The sequence below is a fragment of the Chiloscyllium plagiosum genome, chromosome 26, assembly GCF_004010195.1.
Source record: "Chiloscyllium plagiosum isolate BGI_BamShark_2017 chromosome 26, ASM401019v2, whole genome shotgun sequence".
NCBI classification, from domain to species: domain Eukaryota; kingdom Metazoa; phylum Chordata; class Chondrichthyes; order Orectolobiformes; family Hemiscylliidae; genus Chiloscyllium; species Chiloscyllium plagiosum.
The window spans coordinates 42,115,888-42,133,873 of record NC_057735.1 but is presented as its reverse complement, the minus strand read 5'-3'; the positions used below and the strand labels follow the sequence as shown (position 1 = coordinate 42,133,873).

Here is a 17,986-nt window from a genome sequence, read left to right as displayed (position 1 = left end):
GAAAGACAGGTGGACTGTAAATGACCTGTTGACACGGAATGAGAAACTCAAGCAATAAGCCGCACCACCAAACAAGTGTAATGAGAAAACCATCCTCACAATAGTGATAACTTTGACCAACATTGAAGGTGAGGGCTTTCATTAGGGACATAAAATCAGGACAACTATTACTGGAGCCTGGGCCAATGCCTTTAGCAGAAGCTATCTCACCTTACAGTGAGGGTGATCTGACTGGACTGGTCCTGACAAGTGGTCTTCCTGCTGAGAGGAGCAGGAAATCAGAACAATAGACAACCCAGAAAAAAACAAAAATCAGTCCAAAGAGCTATGTTTATAGATAAGGACCATAAACTATGCTGATCAAGACCTGAAGTCAGATTGCTGTCAGTAACTTGCGTGAGCATAGGCTACGGGTAAATCTGCTCCCAAAGTGGGCACCTCTCACTAGTAAATAATCCTGACATTTCCTGATCTGTTGTTGGAAGACAAGCATAAACAGAATCGGAGTTATTGAATGTGCATGTGATACAAGATAACTCAATACCTGCCGTTCCTTTCTGTTGTAATACAAGATTCAAAATGTAAGATCCACAAAATCAAGTTTAGGAACAGAGAATTTTTTTTAAAAAATCAGCAATCATCAGGGTCGGGGACGCCTTTGGTGGGTTGGGGGTTCATAATAAACATTGTCACAAATTAGTGAGTGCAACGGGAGTTAACAAAGTCGCGTCGGTCTGCAATTTGGAGTCGCACCTGAAGTTTGGCTTCTCCGCACGGTTTTTCAACAGGGAGCATTGCACTGGTCTTTGTCAAAGCTCGCATAGCGACCGGCACTATACAGCTGCATTGAATTCTGGTCTAATTGTCACACTTTCTATTCTTTTTGTTTTGCAAGGAAAAGCGGAACCACAGGATTGAAATGAAGGGATGTCTCTTCAGGAGATAGAGGAGAGTGCCTGTTGTAACTTCACTGCAGAAGAACATGTTACATAGACAAAATCCAAGCAAATTTAAGAAAGTAACCAATGTGTCAAATCGATGAAGCGATCAGCTTACTCAATGGCAAGTTTCTATTCTATTTGAAACCTTGCCCAGAATTCAAAATTGCAGTTAAGAGGTTCCCAGAGAGAGAGAGAGAGAGGCCACGCCTCAGCGTCCGCAGTATAAATAAGAGATCTCCCCAAACACTCCCAGAAACATTCCGGAAGCCAGTAAGATTTCAGCAAGCGGTGGATCGTGCAAAGTAGCTGCTCGCCTGCCAATCGTTGACATCAATGTGCCTTTGGATGAAAGGGGAGGTTCCCCATGGGTGGCTTCACGCCGGCGAGTTGCAGATGTGCTCCGCGTTGGACTGAGCGGGTCCTTTCCAGCTCCTGATCTCTTGTCCACTCCGCAAGAGGAAGGATGCCTTATAGGAGATGAGTGCCAACCGAGAGGACCATGTGATCCTGTGTCAAAAGGCCATCGGGCTGGTCAACGAACTGTGCACCAAGAACCTTCTGGAACATGAGAAGTGCCTGGAGTTTGTGTTTTCCTCCTCCAGTCAGCTCCCCAGTGTAACTGAGACAGGTAAAGTAAGGAAACAGCTGATCACACTTAACATTAATGAGAAAGAGAATCCTTTCAATAAGTTTGGACAATAAACCAAGCGCCTTTCATTAAACCAAACTAGCCAACTTAATTCCAACTCAACTAGAATAACATAATGATGGCGAAGGGATCTATAAGATTTCTAACGTAGCTATGAGAAAGTATTGCACGTTCATCAATATCACCCATATGGTTACTTACAGTCCATAAATAGTATTTAACTGGAGTGTTCATCCCAGAATAAAAATTACGATCCGATTGTAAAGACAGCGTGTAAAAGTTCCCGAGGAAAGCCAACTGGCGAAACACAGAAGGGACTGTATTCTCTTTAGCATTCTGACTGTTCAGTACAGTCAAGGGAAGCAATGGCACTTTGCACTGCCTGAAATTGCAAGTTGTTCCCTGACAGTCTCTTGGCACTAGAGGGAAACAGTGACCGAGTTCACCCAGGGCAGCAGCAGCAGCCACTAGCTCTCCGAGAGACGCTGAAATCAGCCATCCTACTTCAACTGGCGGTGCTGGGAGAGGGAGCCGGGCATCAGATACTGCTGCCTGTCCTCTCGGACACCTGACTGCACACTGCTGGAGGTGTTTGTTATTCAAAAACATGTTTTCCTTTCGATGAGAATCCATCCTTCGTGAGAACCGGCGATCACCAGTGAGTGATAAGGTCTGTTTGTGAGTTGACTTTTTGCAAAACAGAAATGCTTGGTAGAGCAAGATTATTGAAATTTTAAGCCCGTGGGCTAGACCATGTTGCGTGTCCTCTCTGTACAATGTGATCCCTAGATAGCCAAGCGAGTTGATTTCATCAAGCTATAGATTGGAGTGTCCAGTCTCTCTGTCACATTCACTGTCCATTTCTTGTATCTTTCCAGTTATGAGGGGGTGCATCTATCAGCTTTCCTGCACACACTAGGCTAAGTTCCACAGTCTGCTTTCGAGCCCACAGGCGGCGTTTGGGTTACTCGAGAGAAGTCTGTTTTCCGGCTGAGGTTCGGTTAACAGTTTGAACAGAAGCTGCAGGTGAAAGTTGGCGTTAAGGCAAGGTGTTTGGTGAAGTTGTCTTGCCATCTGTTGATTCCGAGACTGTGCCTGAGCACCCGAGTTGCGATTTGGGTCCCCCGGGGAGGAGGATCGCGGTCATGTTCCCTGCCGTGCGGTTGTGCTGAGGAGCTGTCCAGTGCTGAATCTTCAATCACGTTCTGAGTCAGTCGGGATCTCGGCCGGTGTGAGAGGAACATTCCTCGCCATATTTAACAGGCTTTCTGAATTGTTCCTTTCAGATTTCTGTCTGCAGGTAGTAGTGGAACATTTTTTTAAAAATATGTCTTCCCTGAAATTTGTGTTGTTTTCGTGTGGGCTGCAGTTGAGGGGATTTTAAGGTTCTATTTCAGGTTTTGAAGTGTTAACCTTGAATATTATCTTGCTACGGTTATCATTGGTCCAATTGGCTATGTCAGGCCAGGATCAATGTTAAGACTTGAGAGTGTTTGCATTTGGTGTTTTGTGTGCTGTGAAGAGACCTTGCAGCTGTGTTGTGCAAGTTGAATTTACACGTTATTGCCTGGCAGCTTGAGACTGTGACTTGAGATCAGGTGAGTAAACGAACCAGTGCCAAATCTTAAAATTATATGGAAAAATGGTTTCTTTCCAGATGAGGTAAGTTGTGTGTTAGGTTGGAGTAAAGACGCATTGTACGACTTCTTAAAACTAAACGCTTAAAACCCGCTTGTGATAAGTGGGTGCTGTCTAGCACACCACCCTTCGGGAAAGGGTAGCTCAGGACTGTATGTGTACAGCAGCTGAATTTATAAGTTCAATGGTGAAGTTTTCTGGAAAGCAGGCTGGGTTCATTTGCCAGACCTGTCCCATACTGTAACTTACGCCCTGCTGTTGTTAAGCTTACACTGAAAAGGTTAAAACATCCTGAGCTTGAGACCGACTGGGGAAAGGTACCAATGATATCGGGAGGCACTGAATTCTTCTCACGGCTGTCATTCGAGAAAGCTCATGAATAGAGAGACGGCGAGATGCAGCTCCGTTGTAATTGTGTGGAGGCTATAGGATTCCAAAGGTGAGTCCGACCACTTCAATACAACCTTCCCATCTGCTGAAACATACGACTGATGACTGTCTATTCCCGCCAATGTGTGTGTAGATAATGATTACGTTGTCTACCTGATGTTCCACCTAGCAGTTTAATCGTTACTGACTGTTGTTTTGCCTCTCTGACTCTTGCAACCCAATGTCCTCATCGGTGTTATTGAGCACGGAATTATTTGTCTTCCTCAAGGCAGGACATGAAGTGGTTCAGTTTAAGTAATCGCTGCCAGGTTTATGGGCAGAACTGTACACACACACTTGCACACACATACAGGCACACACAGGCGTACACACATACAGGCACACACAGGCACACACACAGGCAGACAGGCACCCCCACACAGACACAGATGCACTCTCACACAGAGGCACACACATAGAGACACAGGCACTCACGCACACACACACAAGCACACACACACCCACAGGCTCACACAAACACACACACACAGGCACACACAGATCTTTCCCCGGAGATTATGCTTCTTTGATAAGAAGGTATTCGGCTGCAGCTTACACAGTGGGTTTTGTGGCGATCGAAACACAGGGGCTTCAATAGTGTTCACTGTGGAGTAGTCTTTCGTGTGCTCTTTAATCGCAAGAGTTAAACATCAACGCTTTCGAATACAAGGGTTGGAAAGAAGCAGCAGCGGGAACTGAAACCTGAAAATCATTGGATGGTGCAAGGGGTAATTACAATGTTAATGAGCATCTTACTCGATCAATTTATTTTGCCAGCTCAGGGACGTGTTTCCCTTCCATCACTGGTTGCCCTATCTTTTCAAAGTATGAAGGCATTTGTCATAATTTTTAATGAGATTTGTATTTTTTGGCATTTGGCATCTATGACTCTATATTTTCTTGTTAAAACGAGGGTCTGTGTTCACATCGACCGGTCACAAAATGCACCAAATATGCAGATTATTGGGACCCTAAATCTAGGTTAGAACAATAGTCACATCAGCTAATTGACTGTGTACGCTTTAGAACATCCAATTTTGTGAGACCAATCGGTTACTTACTTTGGACATTACATATTGGCGATATTCCCTCCAGGGTTGGGATTTCATTCAGTAAGGTGCACTCCAGCTGATCCTGTCAGGAATCCAAGGGATTAGTTACACAAGAGGGGGAGGAAAACTGACATGGAAATAGAAACTGCTGCTCATACTCAACAGGTCAGGCAGCATCTAGGGAGCAGGAAACAGGACAGAAACAAGTACATGATAGATGTGCCAGGTTTTCAGCAAGTGCATGGCAGGGTGAGGAGAGAGGAGGAAATACAAGGGCAGGAGGTGTGTGGTGGGGGGGGGGGGGAGATGGTGGTAAGTATGTGATTGACAGAAATGATTCAATAACAAACAAATGATGGTGTGTGACTACAGGTGGTGGCAATTGAAGCAGAAGCAAGAAGCTGGGTCGAGAAGAATTGTTACTAGTAATAGCAAAGTTATCATCGCCTGTGCTACCTGAAAAGGAAAGGTTATATCTAAAAGCATTAAAACTATTAGTTTTGCTGTGAATTTCGGCTATTAGGCTTTTTAATGATTTAATCCAATTCTATTAATGGATATTAATGGTTAACTATCATCTAACTAGTGACCTATTTAGTTGGTTCTTCAATTGCTTTGGTAAATACATAGTCAGATATCTTTTACTTTCTGGACTATCCAGTCAAATACCCCAACTCTGCATCTGGCAAGTACTTTATGATAAAGCATTGGTCACAGTTGGAAGTACAAGTAACAAAAAAACACACACTCTATTTGTTAATCATTAAATTATTCTTTCAAAGTAAAACTACTTATTTGACCAAATTTAAAAACTTTCAAGTTTGAAATACATATGCTTCATTCAAGGTTTACATCTCATGCTCATCGCAACTAGCTCCATCCACTTTCAGGTTGAGTTTGTTTGTCCCAGCAAGATGTACATGGCAAAGTGATTGTTGAGAGTGAAGATAGAAACTGAATGGTTGATTAATGATAACGTGCTTATTCCAGTCATACCTCTGTAACTTTAATTGCACATCCCATTGAAATATATTTGACAGGCAAGCTTCTTCTAGCAACTACACATGAATCTTTTCAAAAATACCTTGTGGCTAGCCCTTTGGCAAATTGAAAGCAATCGTATTAAGATTGGAAATGCATTGATTTGTTTTTAAGTGAAATATCAATAACAGACAAGAAGAACTGTGTATGCGTGCACCCATTATTATAAGAGCTGCACAACGGCTGACTAATTTAGAGAATAATAACTTGCATAAATGATATATATTTAAAGTCAATTGACAGGAAACGTTTTTTAAAGAGTAAGCCAGGCTCCTCCAAGTATAAGTCCTTCTGATAAGAACTTTACGTTGTTAAACAACAAATTTGGGTGAAGGAGTTGGGACATTATGTTGAGGTTGTACAGGGGCATTGGAGAGGTCTTTTCTGAAGTACTGTATACTGTTCTAGGTGCCCTGTTATAGCTCAGATATGATTAAACTGGAGAGGTTTCAGAAGAGATTTACCAGGATGCCAGGAATGGAGGATTTGAGTTATAAGGAGAGGCTGGATGGGTTGGGACATTTTTCACTACAGCGTAAGAGTATGAGCGGTAATCTTGTAGAGGTTTATAAAACCATGAGGGGCATAGATAAGGTGAATGGCAAGGATCTTTTCTTTAGGGTGGGGAATTTTAAGATTTGGGAGCATATGTTTAAGGTGACAATGGAAACATTTTTAGCGAGAGAGTGTTTTTTGTATGGAATGAACGTCCAAAGGAAATGATGGATGCTGGTACAGTTACCATGTTTAAAGTACATTTGGATAAGTACATGAATTAGAAAGGAGAGATTTGGGGCAAATGCAGTCAGGTGGGATGAGTTTAGTTTAAATTATAATTGGCATGGAGTAGTTGGACCGAAAAATCTGTTTCAATGCTGTATGACCCTCTGACTCTAATTGACTAGTGCTAGGAAGATGAGTTTAACAGTGCAGGGAGGTCTTTGTAATGGCACAACTATAGCAAGGAGACTGACAGCAAAATAAAACATTTCAAAGCTGGTGCATGTGTGCACATGCAGAAAAGAGCAGAGTGTAATGGTGGTGCTTATTAATGTTACAGTTAGTGAGAAGAAACTAAGCTAACACTTGTAGAGATTTGTCGCCAGTTTGGAGTGGTTTTGGAGAGATTGCAATATGGAAGAAATTTGACCCTATAATTAATTTGCATAGATTCATAGCATGGTTCTGCACAGAGTTAGGATCACTCTGCCCCTTTTGCCTGTGCTGGCTCTATGAAAGAGCTATCCAATTCAATCCCAATTGCCCTTTCTGCCCAGAACCCTGCCCCAATATTCTCACCTCAAGCATTTATCCAATTCCATATTCACAACATGCATTACAGATTATGACATTTTCTCCCCTCTCATATCACTTTTGGTCCTTTTGGTAATTAACTTAAATCTGTATCCCCTGATTACCAATTGTCTTTCTAATAGTGGAGCTGAAAATGTGTTGATGGAAAAGCGCAGCAGGTCAGGCAGCATCCAGGGAACAGGAGAATCGATGTTTCGGGCATAAGCCCTTCTTCAGGAATCAGGGCTCCTGTTCCCTGGATGCTGCCTGACCTGCTGCGCTTTTCCAGCAACACATTTTCAGCTCTGATCTCCAGCATCTGCAGACCTCACTTTCTCCTTTCTAATAGTGGAAACAATCTGATAACATAAAGGGTTCCTATTGGACTAGATTTATTTGCTGCAGTGTAAATTTCTCAGGCACAGTTTACATTTTATTTCTGCGGTATAGTATACAGAGATGATGAGATGTATAATATCTGCTGTACAATCAAGTAGCTCATGGAAACAAAGACTCATTCTAGAAACACTGTTAAGCATACATAATATACTGTCATCAGTGCTAAGTAAAGTTGCTCTGTTGGTTTATGTATTGTAATGCTATATATTGTCTTATGTATATCTGATGCTGCTGTTAAACAAAGTCATATTTTCTTATAGCAGTAATTGAGCATGTTGCTAGGGATTATGGCCCTCAGCCAAACATTGTGAGTACACTTGTGCATAGACTAAGAGATGAACATGAGTGCTTTAGCTAGCGTGACTTTCAGAGTCTTCGTGACAAACTGAATGAGTGCAGTTGAAGTAGCTTGGATTGTAATGCCAGCAATTTTATCATTGTCCTAACTATTAAGAATATTCTAATCTTTTCACTCTAATTGCTTCCATCAATCAAGTCAATGTTTGTGCTTGTTGCTGCCACTCAACTTTTATTGCTGCCACACATTTTACAGCCTCCTGAGCCCTGTTGTGGTAGTTTCGTATTACAGGAGAGGAAATCATGAGCTTCACAACAAAATGAAAGCTATCATTTCCCTTGCATAGAACAAGGGACTGATTTATTGCAGTTCCTCTTTTACCAGATTCAATGCTGCTTCTCAAACATTAATGTGTTGCTGTACTGTTCATTATTCTGGTGGATTGCTCCTGATCACTCCCTGGCTCAGTGACCTGCTGGGCGTTACTGGTTAACAGGCTGGTAGAAACTGTTTTATTTGATAACATTTTGAAATCCAGCAGGAATTTGAGGGGTTTTGTTAAAATTGAGCATTTTAAAGTTCCAGTGTATTGACTTGGGGTGCTTATTTCCTCTGTGACCCCAGGGGGATCTTTGCAAATTAAAGGAGAGATGGCTTTTTTTTTCTCCTGGCAAATATTTAATCCTCACAACATGGGCTGACACCCAAGCTCCTGTAGCAGTGTTCAGTAAATTTTATACTGTGACAGATTTGAGATTGATTGCTACATGAAGTAACTCCATGGAGATGTGTGCTGGACCATAACCTGACTCTTGCGCCTGGAGCGTCTCGGAAGAAATTCATCCTCTTCTTCAGGAGGTAATGGCTTCAAGGTTGTGTCATCCATCGTGTTGATCCTGTTCTCAGAGGTTTCTTCAAGACTGGGCAGAACGGGAGAACCCATGTGTTCTGACAGCCTTGCTGGATGTTCCGAGGGGCCGGGTATAGTTTGTTCCTGCCCCGTTTGTGAGTTTGCAGCTTTTAAGTGGTTCACGTGCTTTTTCAGGACCACATCACCTACCTGAACTTTGCATGCCATTGGACCTGATCTTGCGTCGACAATGACTCGTACCCATGCAGGGCCATTCCCGTGATTTCAAAACCAAAGTTCATCCCCTGAAGTAAACAACCTCTCTCTCTTACAGGAATCCTGTGTCCAGCATTGGCATTGCAGATGCCATTTCACCCACCCCCCCCCCAAGGTCTGGGGAGATCAGGTTTAACCTGGTGTGGAGTCCTCTCTCCATTAGCTACTCTGCTGGAGCTACCCTTGTAGTTATGTGAGGGGTGGTCCTGTAAGCAAACAGGAATAGGGGCAGTTTGCTATCGAGTGAAGGTGTAGGCTGTTTCTTTAAGCCTGCTTCCAATGTTTGGACTGCTCTTTCTGCTAGGTCATTGGATGACCAATGGCATGGAGCTGTCCTTACATGCCTAATGCCATTCGACTTTAGCAAATACTTGAATTCCCTGCAGGAAAATAATGGCCCATTTTCTGTAACCAACACCTTTTGGGAGTCTGTGTGTTGCAAAAGATGCTGTCAGCTTTCCCATCATCATCCCCATGTTTGACAAAGGAACTCTCTTATTCCAACCACTTTGAAAGGGTGTCTGCAATGACTGAGAACACGGAGACCATGAAAAGACCGGCATAGTCAACATGTAACCAATTCTAGGGTTACCCGGGCATTCCCGCAAATGTGGAGGAACTGCTGGTGGTAATCTTTGTCTTTGTTAAAAATCACACAACCCCAGGTTATAGTCCAACAGGTTTAATTGGAAGCACTAGCTTTCGGAGCGCTGCTCCTTTATCAGGTTGTCCTTGATGGCACTCTGGGCACTACCCCACTAATGCGGCAATGTCCGCATCCAATCTGGCTACTAGACATAACCTCTCACCAACATCTCCATAGTGGAAACCCCCGGATGACCCTGCTGGAGTTCAACCAGTATCTGGCTCTGCACAATCACAATTTGTTCCCCATAATAATATGACGTCATCTATGGTGATCTGGTCTCTCTGGGTCCAGAAAGGTTCCAATTCTGGTTGTGATGGCCCTTCTGTCTCCCCCATCACTGTCAGCAGTTTCAGTTTTGTCAGGATGGGATCATTCTCTGTCCAAAGTCTGATATTGTCAGCGGTGATCGGAAATGGGTCCGGAAAGTTTAAAATCCAGAATAAACTGACTTTTCTTGTGGTGGCACCACCGATGGAGTATCTGCCAAAAGGAGGCACCCCAAGACATTCACATTTGCCAGTCGGTTTCCCAAGCAGCATTTTAACTTGTAATTGTGTGCGCACACTATTACAGCCCACCGCTGAATTTGACCTGAAGCAATGGGTGGCACGGTCCTGTCCTCTTTTAGCAGGGGTTTGTGGTGTATTACTATTACAAATTTATGTCCATTCAGGTATTGTCTGAACTTTCTCACACCAATTTCACCCCATCAAGCTTGAGCCAGAGCCTTTTACTACAATCAGTGGGAACTGAACCAGCTACATCCCATAAGAGACCAGAACCCGAAGTTGTACCCTTAATCTGTAAAGCTTCCCCGGTATAGGTTCTCAGTCTGGCCGAGGTCTAATGTAAACTTAAGAGTTGGAGTCCAGAGTGAATTTGCTAAAGACTGCTTCCACAATCACTGATATACCCGCGCTTTTAACCACCTCCATTAGAACTGGGTGACCATTTAACCAGGTGCTTATTTTGGTTCTGATTTGGATGTTGCTAAGAAATTTCACTGTTCCAGATGAGATGTTGATGGATTTTTGAGGGTGAGCCCTTTCCTGGATGCCAGCCTATTGGATAGCTTATTTAATTTGGCCATCAGTAACTCACATACTGTAACTCATATACTCATATACTCATATACTCATATACTGGGAGCATTTTCCAGTGATAAAGGAAGTTGCAGTGCCTGTTTGAAATCCAGTTGGCCATCATCTAGTGTGTGCTTTTTCATGGTTATAGCATTGCTCCCACATTCTAAATGGTCTCACCACATCTCATTAAGGGTTAAACAAAAATCACATGCCTCTGCCAGTCATCTTAACCTGGTCCAGAATCCCAATATGGATTCCCTTGGATCCAGCACAGCCAAGTAAAACCAACAATGTCTCACACTTAGAGGAGGCTTGGGGTTGTAATGTTCCTTAGCTAAATCAATCAACTCTTGAATGGGGTTTAGTATCTGGTCCCTCTTGGAAAGTTAGCCTCTCAATAATCGAAAAAGCTGTGGATCCACAAACTGTCAGGAGAATTCCTCATTGCTTTTTGTCTGCCCCAGTGTCATTTTCCCAGAAATAAAATGCATTCTTTCCACATACGTATGGGCGGCACGGTGGCACAGTGGTTAGCACCCGGAGAAAACCCACGCAGATATGCCCATCGGAATTGATGGGGAGACAGTGTAGAGGGAGCTTTACTCTGTATCTAACCCTGTGCTGTCCCTGTCCTGGGAGTGTTTGATGGGGGGACCCGGGTTCAATTCCCGCCTCAGGCGACTGACTGTGTGGAGTTTGCGCGTTCTTCCCGTGTCTGCGTGGGTTTCCTCCGAGTGCTCCGGTTTCCTCCCACAGTCCAAAAGATGTGCAGGTCAGGTGAATTGGCCATGCTAAATTGCCCGTAGTGTTAGGTAAGGGGTAAATGTAGAGGTATGGGTGAGTTGCGCTTCGGAGGGTCGGTGTGGACTTGTTGGGCCGAAGGGCCTGTTTCCACACTGTAATCTAATCTAATCTAATCTAATCTAATACTGGGCCCAGTCTTCAACATCAGGCTCAAATAAGTCAACCTTCCCAAATAACAGCATAATGCCAGAAATATTTACCATAACACAAAGGCAACCATTGTGAGTGGAACACTAAAGGGGCATATCTCACTCTTATCACCACTGAAATAATTCCATGAAGGCCTGTATCCCACCACCAAGTCACCCTTTATTTACATGTGAATAGTACATGATACTGTCTCAACTAGCTCAGTGCCGGCTCCTAGAGTGAACAGAGCCCCTGACATCTGTGTCAGCCAGGATTACTTGATTAGGACTGTTACCCTGGTCCAATCAGGGAACTTATATTCTGAGTCCACCTGGCTCACCTCATTCCAATCACAACAGGCATGTGTTTAACCTCTATATTTCTTGTCTAATTTTATTCTCCGTGCAAAGTGTAGATCTCTTGATTGATGATATTATAGCATTTTTCAGTAAGCTTAGATATGACACAGTGAGGAGTGTGTTATGAAGAGGAACCTGGGATAGTGAATTAAATAAATCCCTAAAAATGGCCAAACACTAAGCTCCCATGGCCTTACATTCAAGACAGCACAAAGTGTTATATCTTTTTATGACCAATAGTTCATTTCCTGCAGTGATGCTCTTGAGATCCTTGAAGGTTGCAGTACAATGGTAATAATAAACTGCAAAGGTAGAGTTACGTTCAATCTGCAGTATAGTTTATCCCTTAAGACCAGTGTTCAGCTATTCTTTGAGGTGCCCATGAATTCTGGAGCTTAATTGTAGCTGAGGCGATTCAACTAACACTGTCAGCTTTTATCCATGATAACTTATTTTGCTCCTTTTTCATTGCTTTACTTGTACTTTGATTTTTCCCTCATCTTTTGTCTCCTTTTCATCTCAATTTGACCTTTTCCTCTCTCCAATGTTGTGAAGCTTGTGACCTGTTACCAAGGTTCAGATTGGTGATCTTACTTTGATTGTCTACTAGCCACATTCTAACGTCATAGTTGAGTAAACCCTGGTGTGGAGCACCTTGTCGTGTGTGGCATCGATTGAACTTTTTATGGTTTTGGAACCTGCTGCCCCCCAGCACGATGTTCTGGAAATGCCAGTGGCTAGTGGCATAATGAGATCAAGAAGGCATTTGAAACTTCATGAACACTGAGTCCATAGGTTTATCCCCTTAACCCATAAAACTAAAGGTTGATAAAGGAAGAGCAAGTAACAGGGAGGGATTTTGCATGAATAAGAATCAAAATGGATACAGTAAGTGAAATAAAGAGAAGATTAATGTAAAGAAAGAGAGGAAGAGACAAAAAGAAAATAAGAAATTGTTTTTCTTTGAAGCTAAAAACCCGATTGGAAGAATTGGCCGGAATAAGATTGCAGTTTCAATGTTTCCCTTTCTGGGCCTTCAAACAGTTCCATATCTTGTTCATAAATCATGTCATTTAGCAGGGAGCTTACAACATGAAATAAATGGCTGTGGTGAGATTCTTCTGTAATTACAGTGAAAAATGCAGCAATTTCCTGACACTTACTGAGAGCTTGACTTCGAGCTTCAGTTTGTGTGAGGTTAACGGCAATGCCGTGCCAATCAAATTGGCATTAACTCATAACTCATGGCATACAGCTGAAAATGATTTTAAAAGCAATCAAAAACCATTTATTGTTTCTTTAGCACACATAAGTCATTTTGTTTTTGTTCAGGGAATTGAGTTTTTTTATGTTTAAATGCTTAAAAAATGCCCACTGGGGCCTTTGTATCTACAAAATGTCTAATTTTAAGAGGGCTTTCAGGCACCCAAATGGCAGAATAAATAGTGCTAATATTAAATCAGAAACTGCTGGAAAAACTCAGCAGGTCTGACAAGGTCTGTGCAGAGACAAACAAAGTTAGCATTTTCAGTTCAAGGTGATTCTTCTTCAGAACTGAGAGTCATATCGGACTCGAAATGCTTACTCAGTCTCGTTCTCCACAGATGTTGCCAGACCTTCCTATCGGAAAGATGTTGTGAAATTTGAAAGGGTCCAAAAAAAGATTTACAAGGATGTTGCCAGGGTTGGAGGATTTGAGTGATAGGGAGAGGCTGAACAGGCTGGGGCTGTTTTCCCTGGAGTGTCAGAAGCTGAAAGGTGACCTTATAGAGGTTTATAAAATTATGAGGGGCATAGATAGAGTAAATAGACAGTCTTTTCCCTGGGGTCGGGGAGTCCAGAACTAGAGGGCATAGGTTTAGTGTGAGAGGGGCAAGATATAAAAGAGACCTAAGGGGCAACGTTTTCACACACAATTGCCAGAGGATGTGGTGGAGACTGGTACAATTGCAACATTTGAGCAACATAAGAGGCATTTGGATGGGTAGATGAATAGGAAGGGTTTGGAGGGATATGGGCCGCGTGCTGGCAGGTGGGACTAGATTTGGTTGGGATATCTGGTCGGCATGGACGGGTTGGACTGAAGGGTCTGTTTCCATGCTGTACATCTCTATGACTCTATGACCTGTTGAGATACCCTAGACCTTTCTGTTCTGATTTCACGTTTCCTATGTCTGTAGTATTTGGCTTTTATTTGAGTAACTGGAGCTGAGCTGCTTTGAGATGGTCTTGTGACACAATTGGCAGCATCTTTGCCTCTAAGCCAGAAGCTTCAAGTTCAAGCCCTGCTCCTTGGATTGATGACTCAGGAAGGTGCGTTCATAATATGGCCAGACAGGCGCAGTGTCTGCCTGCAAATCCTTCCACTATGTATTGGTGGCAGGTGGTAAGAATGGGAGAGATTCCAGGTCAGCGATGTTCTGGAAAGAGATTGGAGACACTCCCACCACTATCCATAGCTCCAGACGTCAACATGCATGTAAATGTGTGTGATGCTATTGCTATGTGAACTCCCTAACTGAATTGTAACACACCACTACCAAGTTATCTCAATTAACTTGCCTGGGGATTCTGGGCAGGTCTGTCACCTTGCACATTTTTTTTAAGGCAGGAGATTGCAAATACACAATTTTTACAGACTATTGCTTAAAACTGAATTACTCTGTCTTTGGTTTAGATGATTCTGACCAAATTGCAGATAAGTAAAGCAGCATAATTCTATCCCATGTATATATTTGTAATTATTTGAATTTATACTGGGATGATTTGTCCTGTGTGATACTTATTTGGGGGTCTGAGTCAAGACCAGAGTGCTGGAAAAGCACAGCAGGTCAGGCAGCATCCGAGGAGCAGGGAAATCGATGTTTCGAGCATAAGCCCTTCATCAGGAATTGACATTTCGGACATAAGCCCTTCATCAGAAAATTTCCTGATGAAGCAGTTATGCCTGAACTGGATGTTGCCTGACTTGCTGTGCTTTTTCAGCACTCCACTCTCGACTCTGATGTCCACTATCTGCAGTCCTCACTTTCTCCTTATTTGGGGGTCTGGCCATGTATCTTGTGTGTGCAGGGTGGTTATTCTGCATGCATATTAACTGATAATTTCTTGGAGCCTTAGTCTGTGGAAACAAAATCTAAGGTTTAATTGATATAATCTCCCATCTTATTCATTATTTTTCTTTGGTAATTTTGGGAACACAACTGCAAATGTGGATAGACTAAATTGGCAAATTTATCCTTGCATTTTTTTTTTGCTGTGATTTGTTTTGTTGCTTTGTGTCAATTAATGAGATTAGCATACAAGATTCATGAGCTACTCACCAAGTGCTGTCAGAGTGGATTAGTCAAAAGTAGCCATTCACACGTGGCCTTCAGAGCACGTACATTTGGTATTGAGTAGCTTCCTACAGCATTAGCTTTGCAATAAAACTGTTGCAGAAAAGGCCTTAAAGAAATGTCAATAAGAAAGCTGTAGCCCGATGGATGTGAAGTTAGAAGAAGATTACGTTGTGTTCTTCCTTAAGTTGGTAGGAGATTTTCTTCTTCATGACTAAACAGTTGTTTTCATTACATTAGATCACCAGATGCATTGACCTGAGATCCATCTTATACCTACAACTGGCTGATAATGATCATGATCTTTTATGTGTGATGATTTAATGTGTCCAGCTGACAATGGCAGAGATATGGATAAAAGCAAATTACTGCGGATGCTGGAATCTAAGCTTTGACAAAGGGTCAGTGAGACTCGAAACGTCAGCTCTTTTCTCTCCTTACAGATGCTGCCAGACCTGTTGAGATTTTCCAGCATTTTCCAGGGTGAGAATGGGGTGGAGGGTAAGGGGAAGCCACCCTTCTTCAGAGAAACCGGCAGAGGAGGGGATCACATTGGGATCCTGAACCAACATCCATTGGGCGGCACGGTGGCACAGTAGTTAGCACTGCTGCCTCACAGCGCCTGAGACCCGGGTTCAATTCCCGCCTCAGGCGACTGACTGTGTGGAGTTTGCACGTTCGCCGCGTGTCTGCGTGGGTTTCCTCCGGGTGCTCCAGTTTCCTCCTACAGTCCAAAGACCTGTAGGTCAGGTGAATTGGCCATGCTAAATTGCCCGTAGTGTTAGGTAAGGGGTAAATGTAGGGGTATGGGTGGGTTGCGCTTCGGCGGGTTGGTGTGGACTTGTTGGGCCGAAGGGCCTGTTTCCACACTGTAATGTAATCTAATCTTAAAACCCAGTTCTAAGGGCCAGGAATATTTCTGTATGTTTATTCCATTTTAGTTGTTGATACAAACTTAAGTTAATTGAACAATTTCATTCCTTATTGAAGTGTCATCGAAACATTTAAAAATTATTATGTTGTGATGAACTACCTTGCATCCCCAAAAATTATGAACACTATTTTTGTCTCGATAAGGAATGAGCCTTGTCTGATCCTGTTGTAATTGCTTCTGAAGCCTTTCTTTTCTGCTGTAATTCATCTCTGGCCAGACTCTTGCTTCTCTCCAATAATGTTTCCAATCCTTGGAGCCCAATGGCCAACTTCTGCTCCTATTTTATTTCTTGATATCACCCCAAAACTTTCATTCCTCCGATTCCAGCTACTTAAATATCCCCAGTTTCCGTATCTCTGCCCAAAGAGAGAAAATGCTGGAAAATCTCAGCAGGTCTGGCAGCATCTGTAAGGAGAGAAAAGAGCTGACGTTTCGAGTCTAACTGACCCTTTCTCAAAGCTCACAAAGCTTTGTCAAAGCTTAGATTCCAGCATTCGCAGTAATTTGCTTTTATCATATCTCTGCCATTGTCAGCTGGACACATTAAATCATCACACATAAAAGATCATGATCATTGTCAGCCAGTTGTAGGTATAAGATGAATCTCAGGTCAATGCATCTGGTGATCCAATGTAATGAAACCAACTGTTCACAGTAAAGCAGTCACATTGTGCATGAGATAGAGAAATTATATGGGTGGCATGATAACTCAGTGATTAGCACTGCTGCTTCACAGCACCAGGGGCCCAGATTTAATCCCAGCTTTGGGTGATTGTCTGTGTGGAGTTTGCACATTGTCTCCATGATTGTGTGGGTTCTCTCCGGGTGCTCCGGCTTCCTTCCACAGTCCAAAGATGTGCTGGTTAGGTGAATTGCCCATAGTGTTCAGGGATGTGTAGGTTGGGGCGCATGGGTCTGAGTGGGTTACTTTTTGAAAGGTTAGAGTGGACTTGTTGGGCCAAATGGCCTGTTTCCACTCTGTAAAGGATTCTGTGACCATACTTCTGCAGATCACATTGGTTTTCCGTTTGTCCTTTCACAGGATATTAACGCCATTGGCAAGAGTAGCATTTGTTTCCCAACCCTAATTGTCCTTGTGAAAGTGGTTAGGGAGCTTCCTTCTCGAACCGCACAGTCCATGTGGTGAAGGTACACCCATAGTGCTGTTCATGGTGGTGGGGGGAGGGGGGGGTTCCAGTATTTTGATCCACTGACAGTGAAGTCATTTCTAGTGCTTACAATGAAGCTGGATGATCTGTCTGGTTTCATTCTTCCTTAACCTTTCTGCAGCAGTTTAATGGCTTCAATCGTTTCACAGATCTTGGGGTCTGCAATTATACCTAGCCCAGGAAAGGATGACAGATTTCCTTTCCTAAAGTTCAGGTGTGTTTTTCCAATAATTTTGTAATTTAATGGTCATCATAAATGAAACTACAAGGGGTCCCCAATTTACAAATTCCTGACTTACCAAACTTGTAGTATGGACATGGATGCAATTTTAAAGACCCAATAAGTGAACATTTCCCAAACCTATGAACATCCCCTTTATATTGTCCTGTGTTGTGTTCAAGTTGTATACAAATTAACTTGTGAACAGACTACAGTACAGAATCCTATCACAACCCAGGAACAGATTATAGTTTTTTTTTCCCCTCTGATTTATGAATGAACTTCACCAGACCGTATGGTGAGGTTAGGTCCTGTTTCTCAATTAGACCAGATGTCTGGATTACCCCAGTCCAGTAACATTTTCACTACACCACTATCCCCACATGTACTATCTGTCCTTCCTCTGCAGTTTTCTGCTTGAAGGTAGGTCCAA

General features: G+C 42.9%; 1 protein-coding gene across 1 annotated transcript in view; it reads left to right on the top strand.

The window, feature by feature from the left end:
* Positions 1 to 418: 418 nt before the first annotated feature.
* LOC122563291 (synaptotagmin-6-like) overlaps positions 419 to 17,986 on the top strand; it is a 294,684-nt gene continuing 277,116 nt past the window's right edge. The window contains exon 1 of the mRNA XM_043716993.1: positions 419 to 1,569. Coding sequence (XP_043572928.1) covers positions 1,419 to 1,569 — 151 coding nt within the window. The 5' untranslated portion in view covers positions 419 to 1,418. The remainder of the gene's footprint in view (positions 1,570 to 17,986) is intronic.